At 36.6% G+C, this 21,426-nt stretch overlaps 1 protein-coding gene across 3 annotated transcripts in view; it reads right to left on the bottom strand.

The window, feature by feature from the left end:
- The window catches only part of FMN2 (formin 2), a 155,622-nt gene extending 134,594 nt beyond the window's left edge, over positions 1–21,028 (bottom strand). For all 3 annotated transcript variants that reach the window (XM_038130280.1, XM_038130282.1, XM_038130281.1), the window contains exons 1-2: positions 19,038–21,028; positions 3,843–4,009 (exon numbers count right to left, since the gene is read on the bottom strand). In XM_038130280.1, coding sequence (XP_037986208.1) covers positions 3,843–4,009; positions 19,038–20,982 — 2,112 coding nt within the window. In that variant the 5' untranslated portion in view covers positions 20,983–21,028. The remainder of the gene's footprint in view (positions 1–3,842; positions 4,010–19,037) is intronic.
- Positions 21,029–21,426: the final 398 nt, after the last annotated feature.

The raw sequence follows: 21,426 nt of genomic DNA on the forward strand, positions 1-21,426 counted from the left end.
TAGGGGCAACTTATGTCTAGACAGAGAATGTGTCACTGAACATTTACTTACTTTTTAAGATGCTCTTTACATTGTAAGAATAGGTAGGAAGAGCTATAACAAAAGCTTCCACTGCTTCTTAACAGCCAAATCTTAAAACCACTAACCGTTGTTTATTTATATTACTTTTAAAGCTTTGTTCAACTTGTATTTTTCAGACTAATCTTTTATTCTGGGCAACTGCCATCAGCTGTTTCAAAAGAAATAATTGATAAAACAGGCCAAGATTGAACAAGCAAGTTTTCTCATAAGTTCTTAAAACACCTCTAAAATTTCTGTCCTTTGGGCTATTTTGACAAAATGTTCAGAGGTACTTCATGAACATGTCATCTCCAATCATCATTAAAAGACCTGGGTAATATAAAAGCTTTTGGAAACTGGACACTATCCTCAGCATAAATGTGGTGACAGCTGTTGATTCTCTGAAGATTTGTGCTCTAATTTGACATTTGTTGATCTTTCATGTTTGCCATATATGAAAAAAGGCATAAGCATTACATCCACAAACCATAGTGTATACCAGAGACACAAGTGCCAAGAATTTAAATTAACTGAATTCTAGGAGCCATTATAAAACTAGCCCAAGAAACTAAAAGCTGTGAAAGTTGTCTTTACTTTTAATGCACTGCTTAATTGCAGCCAGACAAAAGGGAAGAGAAAGAAATAGGATCCAAAGAGAAATCAAAAAGAGGGCTTGTACTATTTTTAATGGCCTACACTGAAGCCTGGAATATCTTGGGAGAAAAAAGCAAACCAGATCTCTTGCATTACTAAGAAAACAGACACAAGATTTGGATAAACATTTCTAAGACAGAGAGAAGTAGAGGTGACCAGAAGACAGGAATAATAAAGAAAATGAGAATATAATCAAAATGTGCAATTGCAAACATTTAAAGAGATTTCAGCATTAGCCATCTTAAATTAAATTCTAGAGGCCATCCAGAAAAGGGCATCAGAGGGAGAGAAGAGGACTTTTAAATAATCTGTTTATATTCATCTCAAGCCATGAGCAATAGATCATAGAGTGAACAAAACTTACTGAATTGTTTTCATAAACTGCAACCTAACATCTTCAAAAAATCAAGTCTGCAGGAGCACACTTAAGCAAGAAGGGAATAATGGATTTTATTCAATATTAAAAAAAATAGTACTTTAAAGTTCAGAAATACAAGGAATAAGTCACAAAAGGAGAAAAGTATTCAAAGACTGGTTTCAGTGGAAAACATGCTGGAAACTCTGCAAAAAAAATACATATATTCTGAAAGAGTGACCTAAGAGACTTTACAAGCACCAGACTAAGACGAAAATCAAGATAGCCAAAGAAGTAACAGTAAGGAACAGGCAAGCACCATGACTTCATGAAGAATGGAGGAAGGCCAACAAGGTGGCGGGGACCAGGACAGGGCTACAGGAGCTTTGCTGATGGCAGTTTCAGCTAAGTGAAAAGGATATCAGACAAACTGGAGGCAATCCAAAACTGAACTATGGGTCTGATGAACTCAGATGAACTAAGAATACAGGTCTGGCTCTGCTCCTAATTTTGGAGTAAGGTCAAAGATGTACCTCTTAATTCTAGATGGGTGAAATTTAAGTATTAAGGCTAGTCCTTAATTAAGTCCTGATTACTATGTCTTTAAAATAAGCTGTTAGGTCAACATTTAACTTTTGCTCTGATGAATTTAAAAAATGCAAACAAACAAACACGAAAAATGTGAATAGGAAAAAAACCCCAAAGTACACACATGGGGAGAGATGCAAGAGAGGACATGACTACCCAACCTTACATGTCCTTTTTCAATTAATATTCAGCATAACCACAATTCTTTTCAAGGTAATTTTTAAATGCTTCATTCCCTAACCTAACAATTAGCATTTATTCCTGTAAAATACTTCAAGAAGCAAGGAGATGCACAAATTTCAAGTTTTCAGCCATTAAAATTTATACTGCAAGTTCTAGATATTTTTGTTTCAGAGAACATGTAATGAATAAACTGGTAGGTGTTCCTGTACTGCCCTTGGTCACCAAGGCTGGAGGAGAAACATATTCCAAAAGTCAGCATCAGCAGCTCTCAGCTCTGCACCACATAGAATTCCATTATGAAGATCTGGTATTCAAGACAGCTGTATGCTCCTTTGAAGTACAATGAACTACTGGTTACATAACAGGGCTGTACACCACTTGTGATATTGTTTTACCAGGAGTGCGATCTATTTAGGGGATTTATACAGAAAAATAGTCACAGAAACTGTGACATTTGTGGCTTACTGATAGACTGAGTCACATTGAGATCACGGCTAATCCAGCAACATCTTAAATTCCTGACCTTGACAGATGGTTGACATGGCACTCGGCTACTACTATAACACATCCAAAAGGAGGGACAAGCAAAAGATAACTAAAAGTATCTGTCACTCAGAAAAAGCATGGTGTATCAGTTTAAAAAAGAGTCTCTAATGTTTATTTGCAAACTTTGAATTTGAGAAAAAAAAATCTATTTAGAATGCAAGAGAAGCTTTTCAAAAATATGGCATTCAATAATCTATAGGAAATTGCTGAATATATGGTAGCAGCAGGAGAGGGGAAAACACTACTCAACTCCTTTAAACAACCTGAAAAATAAGAAGCTTGTTTTTTCCAGTAACTTTTATGAGTATATTTAACCAAAAGCACTTTCAAATGCTGTATGATTTTAAGTTGCCTGAGTATCCTCAGTTTTATAGTTAAACTGCATTTTCCATTTTTAATTTCAAAAACCAGTTAAAAAAATGTTTCAAATGTCGCATCTTGAACAAAAACAAACAGTAACACCAAAGCCAAAACATAAACATATAATATTGTTAGAGAACTTTGTAGATTGGGTTATTTAGGAATGCTTGTATTCATTGGAAAAAATTATTCTTGCAGTTATCCCTTTTCCAGTTGAGTTAAACTATTCTTCAGGAAAGATGAGAAAGATTTAAAGAGTTAAGAAGTAATCATGTTTTCTCATATCTATGCTAATCCTTTTTTGAGTGTTTGTAACCAAACTTCAGCTTAACGTGTAGAGTAGGGATGATCTTAACTATATCAGCAAGACATTAAGTAGATTAGTTAATATTTGTACACTATTTTGAATCGAATTAGTAGAGAGAAAAACCCTAATTATCTTTAGCCACATAAAGAAGTACAAAGTGCTATAGGTTACAACAAGAAGATCCTAATGTTGAATTAATTATCCAAGAGAAAGGAAAAGTATGTAAGGAAATGTCTTACACTCAGGTTTGTAACCTAGGAAAACACCGGGCCAGATAGCCCACAGGTACAGATAACACTGTAGCTGGAATGCCAGCATATTTGCATTGACCCCTGCACTATTTTGTATCAAAAGTATTTTCAGGGGAAAAAAAAAACCAAACCAAACAACAAAAAACTAGCACAGACATCCAGTTTGTGTTCTGTGTGAAAATTTGTGACATGCTGTTTTCTGTTTTTCTTTTGATTTAATTTTTTTTTGTGAAGCAGCTCTTGATGGAAATCTTGGTAGTCATACAAAGTGCTTTGATTCAAAGAAGACAACAATGAAAACTGCAAATGAAGAACAGACTAAGATATGACTGAAAAAGTTATTAAATCAAGTTATAGGGAGAACATGCTTAAATGGATTCAAAAGCATACATACCTGAGCACAGAAAAATAGCTGGTCTGTCTCCTAAGGGCAATTTTCATTAAAATGACAAACCAAATTCTTTCAGGAGGGATAAACTACTAGAAAATCATGTCCTGCTTCACAAAAGAGACAAAAGATGAGTTTTTGAGTACTTACATCAAACGTGGGTGTGCTTTGCTTGGCACTCTGGTTACATGGCTCTCTGAAGCAGTCAGTGAATGGAAGCAAAAGACCCATTGCAATAATGCGAGAACAGAGTTTTTCTGCTTCTTCTTGTGGTGCATTTTCCTGCTGGCTGAAGAGCTTTTCCAGCAGAGTTCGTCCTGCCAAGGTGATGAGAGAGCAATAAGAATTTGTAGCTACACGCAGGACATGAGTATTTAGGCATTGCAATGTGTATTGAAAACCTGAATTATTAGAAGTAAAAATATTAAATAAAAAATATTCTTAAGAAATGTATCTGATAGTAAGTCTTTAATATAAAATATTTCTACATAATGATTTTGAGCGATCTGGAACCTGGTTAATTAGGATCAAGAAAATTTTCAAGAAAATATGTGATTATATGTGCCAGCCGCACTGTGAAGTAGGAACAAAAAATCATGAGTCGATATTGTAGCATCGATTTCCTAAAAATTTTTTCTGAAGGGAAAATCAAGTCATTAACAAGAGATGAAACAACCTCTTCCAAAGATGTCACACGAAGTTAATACAGAGTTTAGGCTGCCAACTCTTGGAATAAGCCTTTGTTTTTTGAATCATAAAACTGTCATAGTCTTTGAGAAGTTTTACTGTGTTTCTTTGGAGAAACTCTCAAAGAGAGTAGTAAGAATAGTAATAAAAGAATAGTAACAAAAAACCCTCATAACTATTCTGTGTAAAATTGTACTGTATACAACTCCAGAGTGGTGGAGCGCTCCAAACTAAAATGCAGTGTCACAAGCAGCAATTAGAGAAGTACAGCTTATAAAGAGCAAGAAGATACTTATTACTCTTATAGGGCCAGATTTCATGATCAAAGTGTTTTCTATTGTTATCCAACGAGAACATGAAAGGAAGGCATATGTTATATAATAGAGGAGAAAGTCTTAGTGGTTTGAAATATGACAATGCTTTGTGAGTTTAGCCAGAAATAGACGATAAAAAATAGTTACACATGCAGGTTGCAGTAAAATCTACATTGTAAGAATATTAAGTTGCTTAAGTTCTAAAATGCCACATGTAAAAAGATGCCAAAGTTCAGATTCACATTATACAGATAAAGAGATGAAATAGACCTACTGAAAGAGAAAAGACAAATGGAGTAATAAAGTTAATTTCATGTTCGAGTATAAACTAGCTCAGAATACAGCTTGTACCTAAATAAGTTTATATAGCCTGTTTTTTCTACCCACTCATTCAAAGCCAAAGGTATTTTAAAAAACAAACAAAACCCAAAAATTTTTTAAGAAAGCATTTTAGTATAATTCAACATAATAACAATGATATTGATAATTATAATTCTATTGGTTTTTACATGCAAGATTTCTGATTGAACATTAACTTTATTCAAAATGTAAAATTTCCCAGGCTTTCTGAACATACTAAAAAGGTTTTTCTTTTAAACATCTGGAAGCAATTTTATAAGGATACTGTAAGTCACATTTCTCTTAAAGTCTCTGTAATATTTTCATTTCATGTGGCAATACACTCTAAAATAAACAATGCATTAAAATGTTGGAAGTTTCCAAGATTTTCTTCTCCACATCTAAAGATCTGATAATTATCTGAGTATTAGTCCAAGTTTGCTAGACCTTTATTAGACAAAATACATTACATTCAAGGGAATAAAACAGGAGATAAGCTATGAAATAAACTTGTACAAGACATAAATTTTGTTATGTTTGCCAGTTAGTTTGCCTCTGTTACTTGGCTACACCACCTAAAATGCAATGCCAACAAACTGCTTATTCAACATATCCCTCTATCAGAGTTCAGCTGCTAATTCTTTAAAATAATTTATTAGTTCAAGGCCTCTTTCTTGCTGATCACAGAAGATCACTTTGCTCACACCCAGAAAGAAAGAATAATACAAGAAAATGACATTTCTGTGTGCTGTGTTATATATTGAAATGTTATCCATGACTACTGAATGTCAGACTTGATAGATTTTCTTTTTTTTTTTTCCCCTGGACATTTCAACATTTAAATAATCTTGTCATTTTTAGAGAGTCTTCTCCTGCATATTCAGAAGCAGAATAGCCCCTTCCTTTTGCTTTGACCTAATTAGCAGGAAAAATATATGTAAATTACAAAACAGAATATGTAGCTTCCCCCGCTTAATTCACCCAGTCATTTGCTAATTTTTATAGCATTTGTCTTGCTCAAGCTCAAATACATTGTTCAGAATCTTAACTGCTATTCAATTGGAGTTCAATTTTCATAGTAATTTTTAACTATTTTGTAAAAAACAGTATTATTATTCAAACAACAGAAAATAAGCATATGTGTAAAAATAAGTCATTGCCAATTTAATTAATTCAGATTATGGTAAGAGAAATTATATCATTTTTCCCACCTGAGTATGATATAGTCTTGGAATAAATAAGATAGGAAAATTATTTAATTATATTAGCAACTACTTCTTAGCCTAGAAGAATCAAACATATATATTTAAACTGATTTCAGGCTAAATTTCAGTCGATTACAAGATTTTGAACTACAATTTTACATTGCTAATTTATAAATAAAAGGGAGCAGCAACAGCTTTTGACCTCAGACACCTTAATAATTTATGAGGTAATTACATGAAGTAATACCTTCTGGAGGTGAAGATGTTTGCAAATAATCTGGAATAACTAAATTATGAATAATTGTATAATTATTAGATTATTGGCTGATTTCTGCTATAAGTTTAAATGGAATGGCAAAAAATTTCTCTTGACTGCCTCTACCTGCTATGGAAACCATAAAAATTAAAACCAAGGTCTCTGAGAGCTCTTTTTTCCCCTAAGAGGTTAAATTACCACTATTCATGTTTAAAACATTTCTTCCTAGAAATCCCAGGTCATGAAGTTCTTGAACCCAATTCTTACCTTTCCCCTAATTATTTTGGCAAGGCGTGGGAAGCATACTAAATTTAGAATTAGACAATTACTTCAGCTTTAGATCAAATAAGTATTCTGAGGACCCTGCCAAAAATCTTCAGCAAGTGAGATGATGACGAACTCAGAAGGTATTTTTTTAGGCGCTTCGAATAACTTATTAAACCCCAGTGAGGGATAAAAAGATTTTCATTTTTCTTCTGTTGCAAAGGATTACAAAATTAATCAACTAAAAGAATGAGAACATGAGATAAAGTTTGGAAGTACCAGGTATTCTGGACTTCTGTGTATATTTTGTTACAATTTTGCTACTGTGACTCAGCCAGAATCTTCTGGCTCAGATTCCAAGTTCCTTGTTCTCCACCTCTATATGACCTGCCTCTTTCTCGCATTCCCATGAAGATGAAGCCCTACTGATCTTGTCTCCTCCACTATGACACAACAGATACTCATCCAATCCCTATGATCAAGAATTGAACACCACTGCTCATGAAAGCCATCTATGTAGAATGTGTAATCTATTCACTACTGAATGAAAACATACATGTTCCAGAAGGGTTCCCATTCATCCTGTCTCCCTGTATGAAAAATATGGGTAAAACAGTGTTCAGTATTGTCCACAGAGAAATACAAGCAAATCCTGACTCAGTGAATTCACCTTATAGCTCTTTGATCTGCTCCGACAACAAGCCTTTCAAAGAGCTACAAGGTGAGCAACAAAACCCTTAAGAAGCAGCAATATCATAAAAATGTTGTTAGCTTTGAATTTGCCTAATTATCAAGGGGAGGAAGAGACAAGAATGGAAGCAAAAATAGGAAGAAAACTGGAGTAGTTGTACTCATAGTCATACTGAAAACATACACAATGAGGCACTGTGCTGCAGCAGAGCTTGCAATAATCCTTCCCTGAGGATCTTGCTGTTATAGCCTCACATTTCTCTTTAAAGATGTTCTTCTATCCTCCTTACGCTGGATTTGCAAAAGCCCGGGAGCACGGCTGTCAGTGAGCACCAGTTGAGACTAATGATCAAAATGAGTTATACTCCAAAAGCTCCCCCTTCTGCCAGTCTCAGTGATTGTCTCTCCAAAAAAGCAGAGCACTACACCACTCTTTCACCATTACCACAGCAGTTGCATCAGTACATCTTAACCTACACACACACTGGAGACAGACTTCCTATTTTTATTCTTCCTAATGCAGAGTGAATGGCTTCAGTATAACACCAGTTCTGAACACCCTATTGAGACACCTCAAGAGCTAGCATGACTTATGCACATACTGCTTGCATCTTCAAAAGCTGAAATCTTCTTGCTTCCTTTTCCCCAGTTTACTCCTTCTTTTGTCCATTTTAGTAAGATCAGAGATGCTCACACAGCAAAGCAATTTCATAAACTCAGAAGCCAAATATGCCACAGGCCTTGCTCTATTTTTGGGAAACAGTACAGGAAATAAAGGAAATGGAAGAAGAAATAGAAAAAATGGTGAATTTCCATTTACAATATTTTCTTTTAGTCTTCTTACGGTTTCTCCTTTAGAAAGGATTTCAATTATGAAAATAGTTTTATAAACCAAGAATAACAACAAACAAAAAAATCACAAACTAAAAAGACAGAGAGAAAACAGCAAGGTAAAAAAGCAGTTGCATTCAAAAGTTAAGAAACCCTGTACTTCAGCTATCTGCTGTTCCATATTAGTCTAAATCATTCCTTCATTCCAATTCTTTTTCTATCTCCTGTTCTTTTTCCTCTTTTCTGAGGCCAGCTAATTCAGGCCTCAGTCATCTGGCACAGCACCTGAAGTGTGCAGCACCAAACATGCCCCAGAATGCCAGAAGAGGACAAATGTGTCAGAGAGACAAAAATACTGCAAAGATGTTAATATTTTTAGCTGAGATAGCAATTGCAACTACATGTAATTTCTTAAATAATTTTCAGTACATATTCACCCATTCATCGTATTCACTCAAACTATACAGCAAAAGCTTAATGAATAATTTTTCAGGGCAAATCAACCACACTCCATTTTCATCTTTTTGCTGTTCAGTGTACTTTACCAGGTCTCAAATATATCAAGCATACTAATATTTTACATATAAAATTATTACCTCAATGATACAAAGTATTAAAGTTCTTTAATGTTTCTTATTTCATTTCACAATCTTTTCAAAATTCCAGTTTTTCAGCTAACCTGTACCACTCAGCCTAAATGTAATGTGCAACACATGACTGCTGAGGAAGGTTTTCCAAGATGCACACGAAACCTGGGAATGTGCAGAATGAAAACAGAAATTGGTATTCTTGCCAACTTTTCTTCAAATGGTAAGTCCAAGTACTGCATAAGTACATATTAAATATGCATTTGCAGCATAAAAGAAGCAATTTAATTTTGTCTGTTGTTTGCCTGAAGACTGACCTGAGAGATTACACCCAAAATTCCTGGATTAGAAACTTCATTTATTGTTCTTTTTCACTGCGGAGTTTCTAATCCTCTTCTGATTTAGATTGATAAACTGTTCTACATTTCTCATCCTGTGAGGTTGCTTTAGCTGTTTTGTTTTCTGTTTTCTGGTGGTTTTTTTCTTTTAAAATTTTTTTAAGGGATTGAATTTTTATTGACAGATACTTTCCTAAAATCATGTGATGTATTTCTGACAGCCTGGTTACATAAAACATGGAAAACCTAGTAAGCAACATGCCTCCACACAATATTGTTTCATAACAAAAAGAAAAAAAAAAGCCTCCTGCTTTGAATAAACACAAAGTAAAATACTTTTTAAGTCTATAATTTCTAGTCAACATATACTTTAAATATAACAAAATTGGTCTAGGGTTAGGGCATACATTGCTATAATACTGTCAAATATATTTTTTTTGTTCTTACTATCAGTGTAATAGTTGATCTCTGCTTTTACTGATTGTATTAAAGTCTATGTTTCTAAGGGGGAAAAAACCCCACAGATGCTATATACTGATATCTTTATATATTTATACTGTATTTTATCATATTATACATAAAATATTATTTCTACATATTTATATATTATATTTTAGTATTTAGAACATTAATAAAGTTAGGGATATGAGGAAATACCAAAGAAGATTGTCCTTCCTTCCCTGATGTTCTGCCTCCAGATTTCCTGGCTATGTTCACATGGATGGTATGAACTAAACCCACACATCATCTTAAATTCAGAAGTCAAAGTAGAAAGCCTGTCTAAGCCTGAGAATTAAGAAAGAGACATATCAACATTAACTCCCCCATTCCCACAGTTTTCTATGGCTGCCTACACCCAGTTTCAAAGTCAGAAATATCTATTTATTAAACTACAGAGAATAATCTATTGATTGAATAGATTCATAGACTATTAAACAACTAGAATAAAACTATCAATTAGTTTTACATTTCTCAGTCCTGTACTTGATTGTCACAGTAAACACTATGCTTTAATTTTGCCAAGTTGTCTGAATTTCTTGGCATCTCAATCTCACTCCTTTTACAACGTCCTATCTCTCATAGTATCTTTGTTTAGTATTAAAAATTTTCCATGTAACTCTTCACTAGCTCTAAGGATAGGACCAGAGTACATCAATCCCTGTGCAACTCAAGCAAGTATTTTTTTTTCCTTTATTTTAGGCTTACATATATCACTAAAAATTTAACAGATTCTGGGTTGTGCAAGAGAGCTTTAATAAATGTATAAGCTCAGCTAAGAATTAGCAACGTTAGCCAGAAAAAGAAAGAGCATCATATAAATGCTAACAGCTTCAAGTGCTTGAGACATCTCAAAGAGAGCTGAGGAACAAGTGTGCGTGCTCCCTTTTAGAAACAAGGGCATTAGCTGCCACTGGAAGAGAATCCTGCCACTGCTCCCAGGTGCACACAGGGCAAAATAGCACCTCAGTAAAATGGCCCTGAAATTCTTCCAGAAATGCCCTGATAGAAAAAGCGGAGGTCTGACAAAGTTTGGAAAAAGGATTCCCCAAAATGAACGGTGAAAAAGAGAGATCACTGAATTAAAGAAGTAAAAATTCACCCTAGAAAGGATATTACAGTCTTCAAAAAATCTGCATGTCCTGCTTGATCTATAATTCTCCATGTCTGAACCAAGCAGCTGTATTTTAAAACAACCTGTTCATTTGTGCAGACTATGAGACATGACAACGTCACCAATTTCAGCATATAACCCAGTGGTCTGTTATAAGACTGCTTAAACAGACAGCATATTTCCACAAATCATACTTGAAAGCATGTGAAAATCTAATTAATGCAGATCTTCATCCTGTTGAAGGAAACCCTAAGGTCAGCTCCTAATTTTGAAGTTTGTGTCATAATACAGAAGGACAGAAGTAGAATGAAAATTTTACTTGGTAGTGAAAAGTCCTACAAGTGCTGTGGTCCGGACAAAGGTCAGGACACAGGTCTGCTCTTGTGTTATGTAAAAAACTTTCCACAGCCTGACTGAGCCCATCAGCCACAACACTGAGGGGGGAGCAGGCCAAAGTGACACAGTTCCTCTGGTGGCAGTGAAGTAACATGACAGAGTCCCTTATCTAAAACCACCAGGACTTCTCTTCTTTGGATAAATGATTTGCAGTGTTGCCATTATGTATGGAAATGCCAATGAATGCCTTCTTATCCCTCTTGTGTTGTCTAGAAAGCAGCTGTAAGTAAAATGTTATCAATGTAGTCTTATTGATCTTTGCTAAAACCATGCTGCATTTTGTTGTTTTTCTTTACCCTTTTGTCATATACTCAACAGTTTATTATATCTTATCATTTCCTCCCTCAAGACTTGTTCCAAAGACTTGCTTGCTGCTGCAGCCAAAAACAAGATAAAATTGGCTTGATTATTTGCAATAACAATATCTTACTTTTTATAAAAAGCAGGTATCATAGCTTTGCCATCACCAGAGCTTCAAAATATATTAAAATATTTGTGATAGACTGTCACAGTGCTTTCAGCATTCTTCCAGATTAGCAAGTCTGTGAGGCACTCTGTCTCTCTGACTTGAACATAAGCTCTTTGAAATTTTGCTTCCATGGTGACTAAGATTTTACACCTTTCCCCCACAGTGAATTTTTTTACATATGACATATGTATAACAGGATAAGCTGAGACAAAATATTAAACTATTCTTTTGTCCCTACCTTTTGCTATATGTCATTTAAGCATGTCATTTAGTGACATATATAGGAAAACGTAAGAACACCTTTTCCAGATGTTTTCATATAGTAACTTTCAGAAGTTGAAGATTTAAAATTATTGTTAAATACCAGACAATTCCTCAATTATGATATAGCAGTGGCACAGAGTACAAAAATGTGTTTCTAAAAATATCAACAACATGTCCCCCCACCCAAACATTAAATGACATGTCTCCCTCCACATGATTTTTCTTCAGGCTCTAATGCAGCATCATTGCAGCTTACAGAGGTACATCTATAAAGCTTCCCTAATTATACCAATTTATTATGAAGGCAAACCTATATGTGTCTGTCTACCAAATCTTTTAGTTACCATATGCATCTTTGGCAAATTTTATACTGTGTTTTCCAGGTACTTAGCTTCCTCTCAGCAAGTATTTAATTCTGTCTCTTTACCCTTTTAGTTTCTGTGGTGATTTGTGATGTGAAGGCAATAGTCTGTGCCAGGTTCTCACAGGCTGCTGGAAAGCCACAATTCTTTCTGTCTAGCTGTTTTAAAGTAAGAAGCTCCTCTGATGTCTTTTTGGGCATCTATTATTAACAGCATCTTTTGTCAGTCCAACCTGATACACACTATTCCTTACAACACAATTTTGTAAAACTTTATTCCTGATGGTTTGACATTTTATTCCACATTCATTGCAGTCTGGCCTATCTCTACCTTAGAAGTAAATTCTCAAGCTCAAGCTTGTGTGCTCAAGCAACCAAAAGTCACAAGACACAACTGAATTCAACCAAACTAGGCAGTCTTTTAAGTGGAACACAACACATTTCCTTCAACCTACTCATTACTCCCAGGCACGCCTAGCTTTCTTTCCCTTCCATGACCTTTGTTCCCAAGGCCTACTAATCTCTAACTTTAATAACTGCTTTTTAATATTTATCAAGATGTAAAAAAGCTTTTCTTTGTATCCATAAGCAAACAACAGTTAGATGAAGAAAGGGCAAAAGCAGAAAATTAGAACTACATTCCACAAAACCAAAAAACTAGACATGCACATCTATGTGTTTGTGCAGACATGTTCTTCTAGACTTCATTTGAAGGAAACCTAGAAACACAACTCCCTTGCTCTAACTGCAGCTTTATGTTCTTTCACTGATGTAATCAAATATTTCCCTTAACAATTTCTCTGCATGAATTATTTCTTGACTCTTTGCATGGCAAAATAACACTTGGATACACAAACTCTTTTATGAAGGCAATTTTTTTTTTTATGAAAACTCCCTTTTCTTCCATGACTTTTAAAATGTCTTAATGTAGACAGTTATTGTGATACTACAGCACAGATTTCTTTTTTACAGTGATTTTTTTCCTTATCAGTGCAAGGAAGGAGAAAGTATGTACCAGGGAAAAAGAAACACCTATCCTATCTCTGCATCTTCAAGGGACATTTGAGACAGATCTCAGCATCAAGTGAACTCTAGAATGAAAGGTGCCTTCTGTAATTAGTTCCACAGTGAAGTTATCTGTGTTTTCTCCTGATTCAAATTCACACCAGGTTCAGAGCTCTGGCATTGCTGATAACTTTTATATAGATCCTGAGACCAAAAAGTTCCTACTTATACTGACAAGCAAGAATGTCTTGATAAATCTCCTTTATGACTAGGCTTTCCTGCCCCTACTCAGCTATATATGACAAGATGTCAAAAAGATGAAATTGCCAATATTTACCTACTTCTTCTATATTTATGTGTTTACATTTGGCTTTATACATATTAGGATTTACTTTTACAACTTTTACACACACAATGTCATAACCACTGCTTCTTACTGTTGCAAAACTGCTAACTTAATGGCTCTACTGCTGTGAAACTACAGATGAAAGAAGTCATGGACAGTGTTTACCTGAGAATAAAACAAGGTTTAGCATCAGAAAACATAATTCACTTCCTGGTCAGAAAGCCTAGCTATTTCCATCAGTGTGAAGAAAAAAAATTCTGGACAGCAGCAACATGGAAATAAAAGGAGGAACAGTCCTTTTTTCACTCAAGGTAAAAAAGCCCACCCTGTTGTCCCTAATTTTTTTTGCATTAAATGCAGCGTAGGAAGGCAGGAAGCTGCTGTTGCTTAGAGAAAATAGTAGCTCCTGAACCCACTTTGCTGCCTTTTCTAAAGCATTTAATGAAATGCAACTGGCCTTCTATTATCATATCAAGTCCTATTATCATTATCAGGTCTATTATCATTATCAAAGTCCTATCATCTGTCCATCACCTTCCTGTCACAGCTTCTTTTTGCTTTTACCCTGTTCCCTTTGTACCAACTCACCCCATTCCCAAAAAAGATCAACTGCCTGCATAAAAGTAAGTTTCTGGAAACTTGCAGTCCAGCTAAGTGCTACAGAATGATGTTTTTTAATGCACCTAAAAATAACCAGAGCTGCAGTCACCCACACCTACACATATATGGTTCATCACCGCTGCTCCTTATGTAAGCTGAAATTTTGGCAGAGGTAGTTCATAAGGAATACACTTGGCCATATCCTGAGCTTGATTAAAACACTAAACAAACAAAATATCTTGGGTAATTAGTATTTTGGTAGATTTTTATCACCAGTATTCACATTAAAACTTAATCCTTCATATACAGTCAGCTTAAAATATCCGTTGAGTTGCTTTTGAAATGCAAGAATTTTTTTTTTCCTTAGAGCAGCACAGGGGAAAAAAAAGACCTCTTTCAAGAAATAGGGTTGTTGTTGTTTTTTTTTTTTTTCCTGCAAATAAGTCCTACATGTAGTGGTTTGTTTTTGTTTTTTTTTAATGGACCAATCATGCCCCAAGCTATTAAAAAGATATGCATATTTTAAAAAATAGTAAAACACAATTAGATCCAATAAATATAATCAAACTTAACCTCCACAAAGTCATTGAAGCACACAACATCCTTGAATGGTCAGTTCCAGACAGGTGCCTTGTGCGGTGGATATTGTAGTGGTGCCGTGTCTCAGAATCAAGTAGAGATGCACACACTTCAGCTATAAATTGCCCCTTTTCCTTATCCCCCCCTGCACTCCAAAAAAGATCATCAGACAACCAAGACCACACAATCCTACTCCAGACATGTCAGGCTGCCAGTCATACCTCAGAATGTGGTACTGCTCAGAATGTGGTTGCCCAATAGATAGAGCCACTCAATCTCATGACCAAAACCTGCTACTCCCAATGAAGTTCTAGATAAAGATCAAAGTATTAATCATGAGATTCCGTCAAAACAAGCCTGTGGCAGCACTGAATTCCAGTGGAATTACTCATGTTGCTCCAAATCCTAATATTGCAGTGCTGGCACAGTAACGTTAAAGTAACTTATCAGCACTCAGCAGTCTTCCAATAACATATTGCAGCCCACTTTCAAACACATTTTAGTACAGTTGAAGTGCAGTGTTGGAGTTGTCCCCTCGCCCTAAGTTTTGTGTGTACTAGGCAAAAAGAGGAGGATCTTTCCCTTCAGATGCTTGCTAGCAGCACTCATTGTAGCGTGTGATCACATACCACATGGAGGGTTGCTGCTGGGCAGCTCCCTTAGTAAGAGGAGGCTACACCCCATCTGATAAAAGAATCATCTGTATTACTGCTAACAAACATCAGCAGTGAAACAGAAAACCATAAGTAATCTTAAATAACAGCTGCATGACAAGCAGTCTACTCAGGATGCCAAGAGATACAAATCCAAATTGTGTGCAGCATCACATGAATCAGAGAGCTTTTTTGGTTTTACGCCTTAAAAAAGGCATTTAAAAAGACCCACTTTGTATCTCAGAAACAAACTTTCATCCAACTTTTTCAAGTTTTCACATACTTATCTATACTAAACCTATGTGTATGCCTGCAGACATTGCACTGCAAGTGGGAAGACAGCATTAGCACAATACAAAAGTGAAATAAAGTGGTAGAAATCAGCAGACATGAGTACACAAGCACAGCACTGGCTTCAGGTTTTGTTTTATGGTAACCAGGGCTTTTTGTTTGCCTCCTCTTGATAGACAGAGCAGAAAAAAAAATGTAAATCTCTGAAGAAAATTTGAAAGATAAATTATCTGTTTGAAAGAGCTTCATGCAGCAAGTGTGTTACAACCAGCCAACAGTGATTGGGAAGGGCATGGGTTTGTCTGGGTCAAGTTTAATTACCATCTGGGGCAGCTGATGGGACTCATTCAATTTACGTAAAAGACACCCTTATTAACTCCTCTGCAATCACTGCACCTCAAATTAATGCAAGAATGAAACCCTTTTTACTAAATCTGTCTATTGGCTCTTTCATTTCAGTTAATGTTTGGAAACATCAGTTTCATTTTCCCACCCAGATACTCACTTCACTTTAGTGCAAATTATTCACTGCCACATACCAAAGTGAGAGAACCAGCTCTTGTTGAGCTCTTGTTCTCCTGGGACCACCATATAAAAATCATGGCTCCGCTGTGCATTGGGTAATCTAGAACTTGTAATTACTGTCACTACTAATTCAAATACAGCTGTCCACATAAAATGTGAAATAGATCCAATGCCTGAATTACAAAATGCCCCTAAACTTGTCCATATCATTTTCCTAAGAAATACATAGAATTCAAAATACTGTACTTTTCTTCTTATGTAAAGCAAAATTAAAATATGCAAAGTCTCTGCCATTCAAGTACTTGACTTCCATCTACATTTGACATTAAAGCAGTCTTAAAGAGTTCATATGGCTCTCTGTGAAAACCAAATGGCACACAGCCAAACCACAACATGGTGCAAAAGTAGGCCAATCATCTGCATAGAACCTGCTGTCATTGAAATCGATGATAAAATGTTGTGGAATATTTTACTTGATTCCAGTTAGAAATGCAGAGCAACACTGCAGTCACTGCACAGCAAAATGGGATTTCATGCTGTAGGCAAGAAGCTGTTTTGGATTGGCTTTGCTTTGTTTTTGGTTTTTTCAGGCTAGAAATATCCCACTATAAAGAATCTTATTTCTAAAAGCCTGATGCTAATTCCCAAATCAATGTATCTCATGCATGCAAATAAAACACATTTTTCACAAGTAATATCAAATTACAAGGAAATAATTTCTGTAATCATTGTTGTGCAGAATGGTTCATTTAAAGAGGTTTTTCTGTTCTTACAGCAATAGCATTTTATGGAAATAGTAATGTGAAGTTTAATTTCCCTTTTTTATGTACACTAGTTGTTAGTTTAAAATTCTCAATGAATTTTAGCTCATAAATACATTTTTTTAAAACTATGAATGGCCAAACAGAGATGAGTCATTTCCAGTTCCCTCACTTTAAGCTTTTCTGCATGAACTGAAAGATATAATTGTCCTCTGCTCGTAAAGACAGCTGGTATGTACATGCAAATGAGGGTCACTGTAATTTCCATAAGAGACAGAACTACTGTTGCATTGGACACTGGTCCCTTCACAATAACAGTCTAAAGCATTGGTGGGAAAAAACCTGAACCAAAACAAAAACTATTTTTAAGTAAATCAACACCTAGTGAGGAAATGTGAAAAAGTCTATTTCCCAGAAAACAGGTATCTAAAAAGAAGTATCATGTTCTTGAAGTTTGCCATATACAACTTATTTCCATCGTAGCACCACCATAAAGTCTAATTACAGATGTAGCAATTAAAAATTTTCTGAGTTGTTTACAAGCTGTCAAATGTTGATAGCTAAAAAAAACAGTGTGCTTTTTATATGCTATTAAAGTAGTGAACACCTCAGACTGGAAAAGTTTAGGTAGCATGTCCAAAATTAAGTCTAAGAAACAGGTGAAAGGGATTTAAAACAAATTTTTAAAAATTCAGCTCACTTCACAGTGGGCTAGTCTCAGAGGGGCTGGCTTTTTCTGTGTTAAAAATTTTGAATTTCAATTTTCTACACTGAAATTGGGAATTTTAGTCCAAGACTACTAAGGAATGAAAGCACTGTGATTTGAATCTAGAAAATAATTTTAGTTATTTACTTCCCAAATCATCCTTTTTTGTTTGCTTTTCATAAAACCACAAAAAAGACCAAACAGCCTCACTCCATTTTTTGCAAAGACTTTGTGAACATGTATTGTTGCTGCGCTCATGCATCGAGAACTGACTTCATTAAAAAAATCTGATTTTGTCTAATAGAAGGTACTCCTAGGGTATGTTCTCTTAGTGCTATAGGTTCGTCAAGTGAAAAATACATGGAATATGCTGCTAAGTTTTCTCTGTAGACAGACCTCCTATGTGGCAGAAGTGCTCCTAATTATGAATACATTACCTATAGAAAGAAATTTCAGGTGAGGGGAAGAGAAAGGGCAAAAAACCCTCGGAATGAAGGAAAATATAACCATCTACTCACATTACTTCATTTGTGAACTCTCTATTCCCATGTCTTTGGGACACGATGCAAACTGCCTAACAGGCAAGGTAAAGGTTTGCTGCATGAGTCACCTTATGTAGCCTGAGCAGCAGCCTGTCACAGCTACCAAATTGTACAACCCCCAGTTTCCCTTCTCCTCCCCTGTTTTTGCTGCCTTTCAATACATTGACTTTTTTTTCTCCTCCTCCTTCCCCTTTCTGAAGAGGAAATTGGTTCCTTTCTGAAGTGCTGTCCATCTGTGCCAGCATGGCTTTTCCTTTTTTGTACTAAGCAAATCCTCATCATTGCCTCAGTCTAACACCAGGTGCAGCTCTCCTGTGTTTATAGTGCACTAGAACAGCACCTAGCACAAGAAAACCCCAAACAGGATCCTGGTTACAGAAAGCTTTGCATTTGAAAGATCTATTTATGCAGAGAGCTGATCTGCCTACAACCGTGCAGCTTTTTAGCATTTTTCAACAAGAATAATTTAGGGCATTCAGCCTATTCCTACAGGATGTAGACAAAGGAGACAAGTATAAAGAAAAACTTCAAAGAGTTATGCACTTCCTTTACTGGCAGTACTTCCAGACTGATGAAATGTGACTGTGTTTGTAAGATCAGGCCTTGATTGCAAGGCCAAGGTACTGCATGCAATGAATTAAAGTATTTTAAAAATATTTTCAAAGCTGTTGTGAGGAAAAAAAAAAAACCAAAACCAAAACAACTCTTGATACGTATCACTCACCTGAAAAGACATTGGGAAATGTCTCTGTAGAAGCCTGGACCCCTGAGGACTTTCTTGAATGAGTCAAAGGCACTCTTTCTGTTTGAAACTTCTCTCTAAACCCCTTGTGCTCCAAAAAGTCCGCAGAGCTCACCTTGTCTGTTATCTCGTTTTTGTGATTAGACACCTCTTCTGTCCAGTCTGCAGAACGACTGAACAAACCTGCCAAGCTAGCAGACCTCTTCTTCCTGACTGAGACTTTTTCCTTTTTGTGGAAGGACTCCTGCCTCCTGGTGAAAAGCGGGCTCTGGGATGGGGAGGGAGAAGGTGAATGGTTGGGAGAACTCAGTTGCCTAGTTGTGGTTTTGATGTAACAGGGATTAATTAGATAGGGCTTAAAACATCGGGAGCCAAGCACTGGACTGTCCGCCGTTCCTTCCGAGGACAAACTGCCATTTTTCATTTCTGTGGATAAACCATTATGCAGCTCCTCTTGACTGGCTGACAGAGTGCGTTTCCCTTCCTGAGTCTCAGCAGCATGATCACGGCCTGCATCCGAAACACCACTCTCTGTTACTGAGCCCTGAAAATCAACAGCCTGCACTTCAGCAATTTTAGCCTCAGCATCTGCCACTGGAGATGGAAATGGTTCTGTGGACCTATGTGTCTGAGACCCATTTTCTACTGCAGTTCTATTCAAACCATCTTGTAGTTCACTGGCTACAGCATCCACTCCAGCAACGGGCTGCTCCTCAATCAGTAGCTGATGTCCTTGTGTTTCCGATAAGCCGTTACCAGGAGAGCCTGTGCCATTTACTGCTTCCTTCGGTTCACGTTCAGCTGCACAGGAGATGGGAACGCTTTCCACAATTTCCGATACTGCTGGAAAAGCCCCCTCAGTGTCTGGGCTCCTCTCTTTGTCAGTGGTAGTTACTGAAAAAAAACGTTCAAAATCTAAGGGGGTTGCTTGAGAATTAGCCGTGTGTCGGCCCATTGTTTTGGTGACAAGGTCCTCAGTTCCAATGTTAATTACCCCCTGCTGCTGCTGCTGCTGCAGTCTAATAGCTTGCTGGATATCAGAAAGCAAATCCTCTTGTTCTGCGGCTGAATGGAAACTGTATATATCCGTATCAGAGCCAGAGCTGGTCCTTTGTCCATCCTGTGTCTCTGCAGCAGCTGGAACAGTTTCATTTCTGATTTCAAAATGTTCAACATCTGTGTCTGAGAGACCCCCTTCATCTGCAGAGATGCTTATATCGGGAGTTTTGGTTACAATTGAATGAGTACTGTCCAGCTCCCCAGGCTGCAAGGCCTGGCTTTCCAAAACATCCTCCCGTGAACTGCTATTCCCATCTTTAGCCTTGGACAGATTTTTTCTGATCCTCAGATTTGAAAACACAGAGGGTCTGGAGTCTGACTTACCCTTCTTCTTCCCCGATTCGCTGCCTTTTGCATGCTTCCCCAGTCCCCTTCTGCCCCCGGATACCTTCTTTGTGCCGTCCGTATCCTTGGGCCCAGAGGCATCTTCTCCTCCTTCTTGCACATCACCTGTATTTTTCTTTAGCTTCCCATCTTGATTCCCCATGATTTTTCTCAGTGCAACGCCTTTGGCAATCAAGCCATCCTCGCGGATTTCATTCCTCTGGCCTGCTGGCGAGATCCCCTCTAGCGATCCAGGTTTGTTTGCAGGCGGCGGTGATGCAAGCGAAGCAAACGCTTGCTGTGCCTCTCTCCCATCTGCTAGAGCTGCCTTTTTGCATAATGTGCTGCTTGCACTGGGCTCCTCCGCTGGGACATGCTCAGTACAGCACTGAGAGCTGCAGACAGCTCCTTCCAATGGCTGCTGCTCTTGGAGCTGCCTGCTCGCCGCGTTTCTGCTGCACTCTTGGTGCTTTAGGAAGGATTCTGTGAAAAGTGTTTCCTTTATAAAAGTCACTTCTTTTTCCACCGTTTTTATTGCCTGCATTGCAAGCTCAGCTTGTCACCGAATCATTTATGATTTCAGTACTTCAAGCTCCTGAAGGGAAAAAGGAGAAAAATAAGTCAAAGCAAGGTACTTTAATCACGCTGTAATTGTTCTGCAATTGCTCAAACAAATAAACTAACAAACTTGGGAAGAAAAATATTATGATTATTTAATAGTTTATAAGGTGCTTAAGCATATGCTGCTTTGACAGCACAATACCTCTGCACAATACCTCTGGTGATTTATATGCTTGCTTTTTAAAGGCCATCAAAACAATACAGAATTTTAAGAGAAGAGTCATTCTCCTTTTAAAGTAGGCTAAAATAAAGATAATAAACAGAAAGTTCTTTCACAGTTTTAAAGAGTTGCACTCAAAATTCAATGCATTGTGGTAATTATGCTATAAAAAGCCTCCCACAATTTGTATTCTGAGAAGGTAGATAT

Source organism: Motacilla alba, chromosome 3, assembly GCF_015832195.1.
Source record: "Motacilla alba alba isolate MOTALB_02 chromosome 3, Motacilla_alba_V1.0_pri, whole genome shotgun sequence".
Lineage (NCBI taxonomy): Eukaryota > Metazoa > Chordata > Aves > Passeriformes > Motacillidae > Motacilla > Motacilla alba.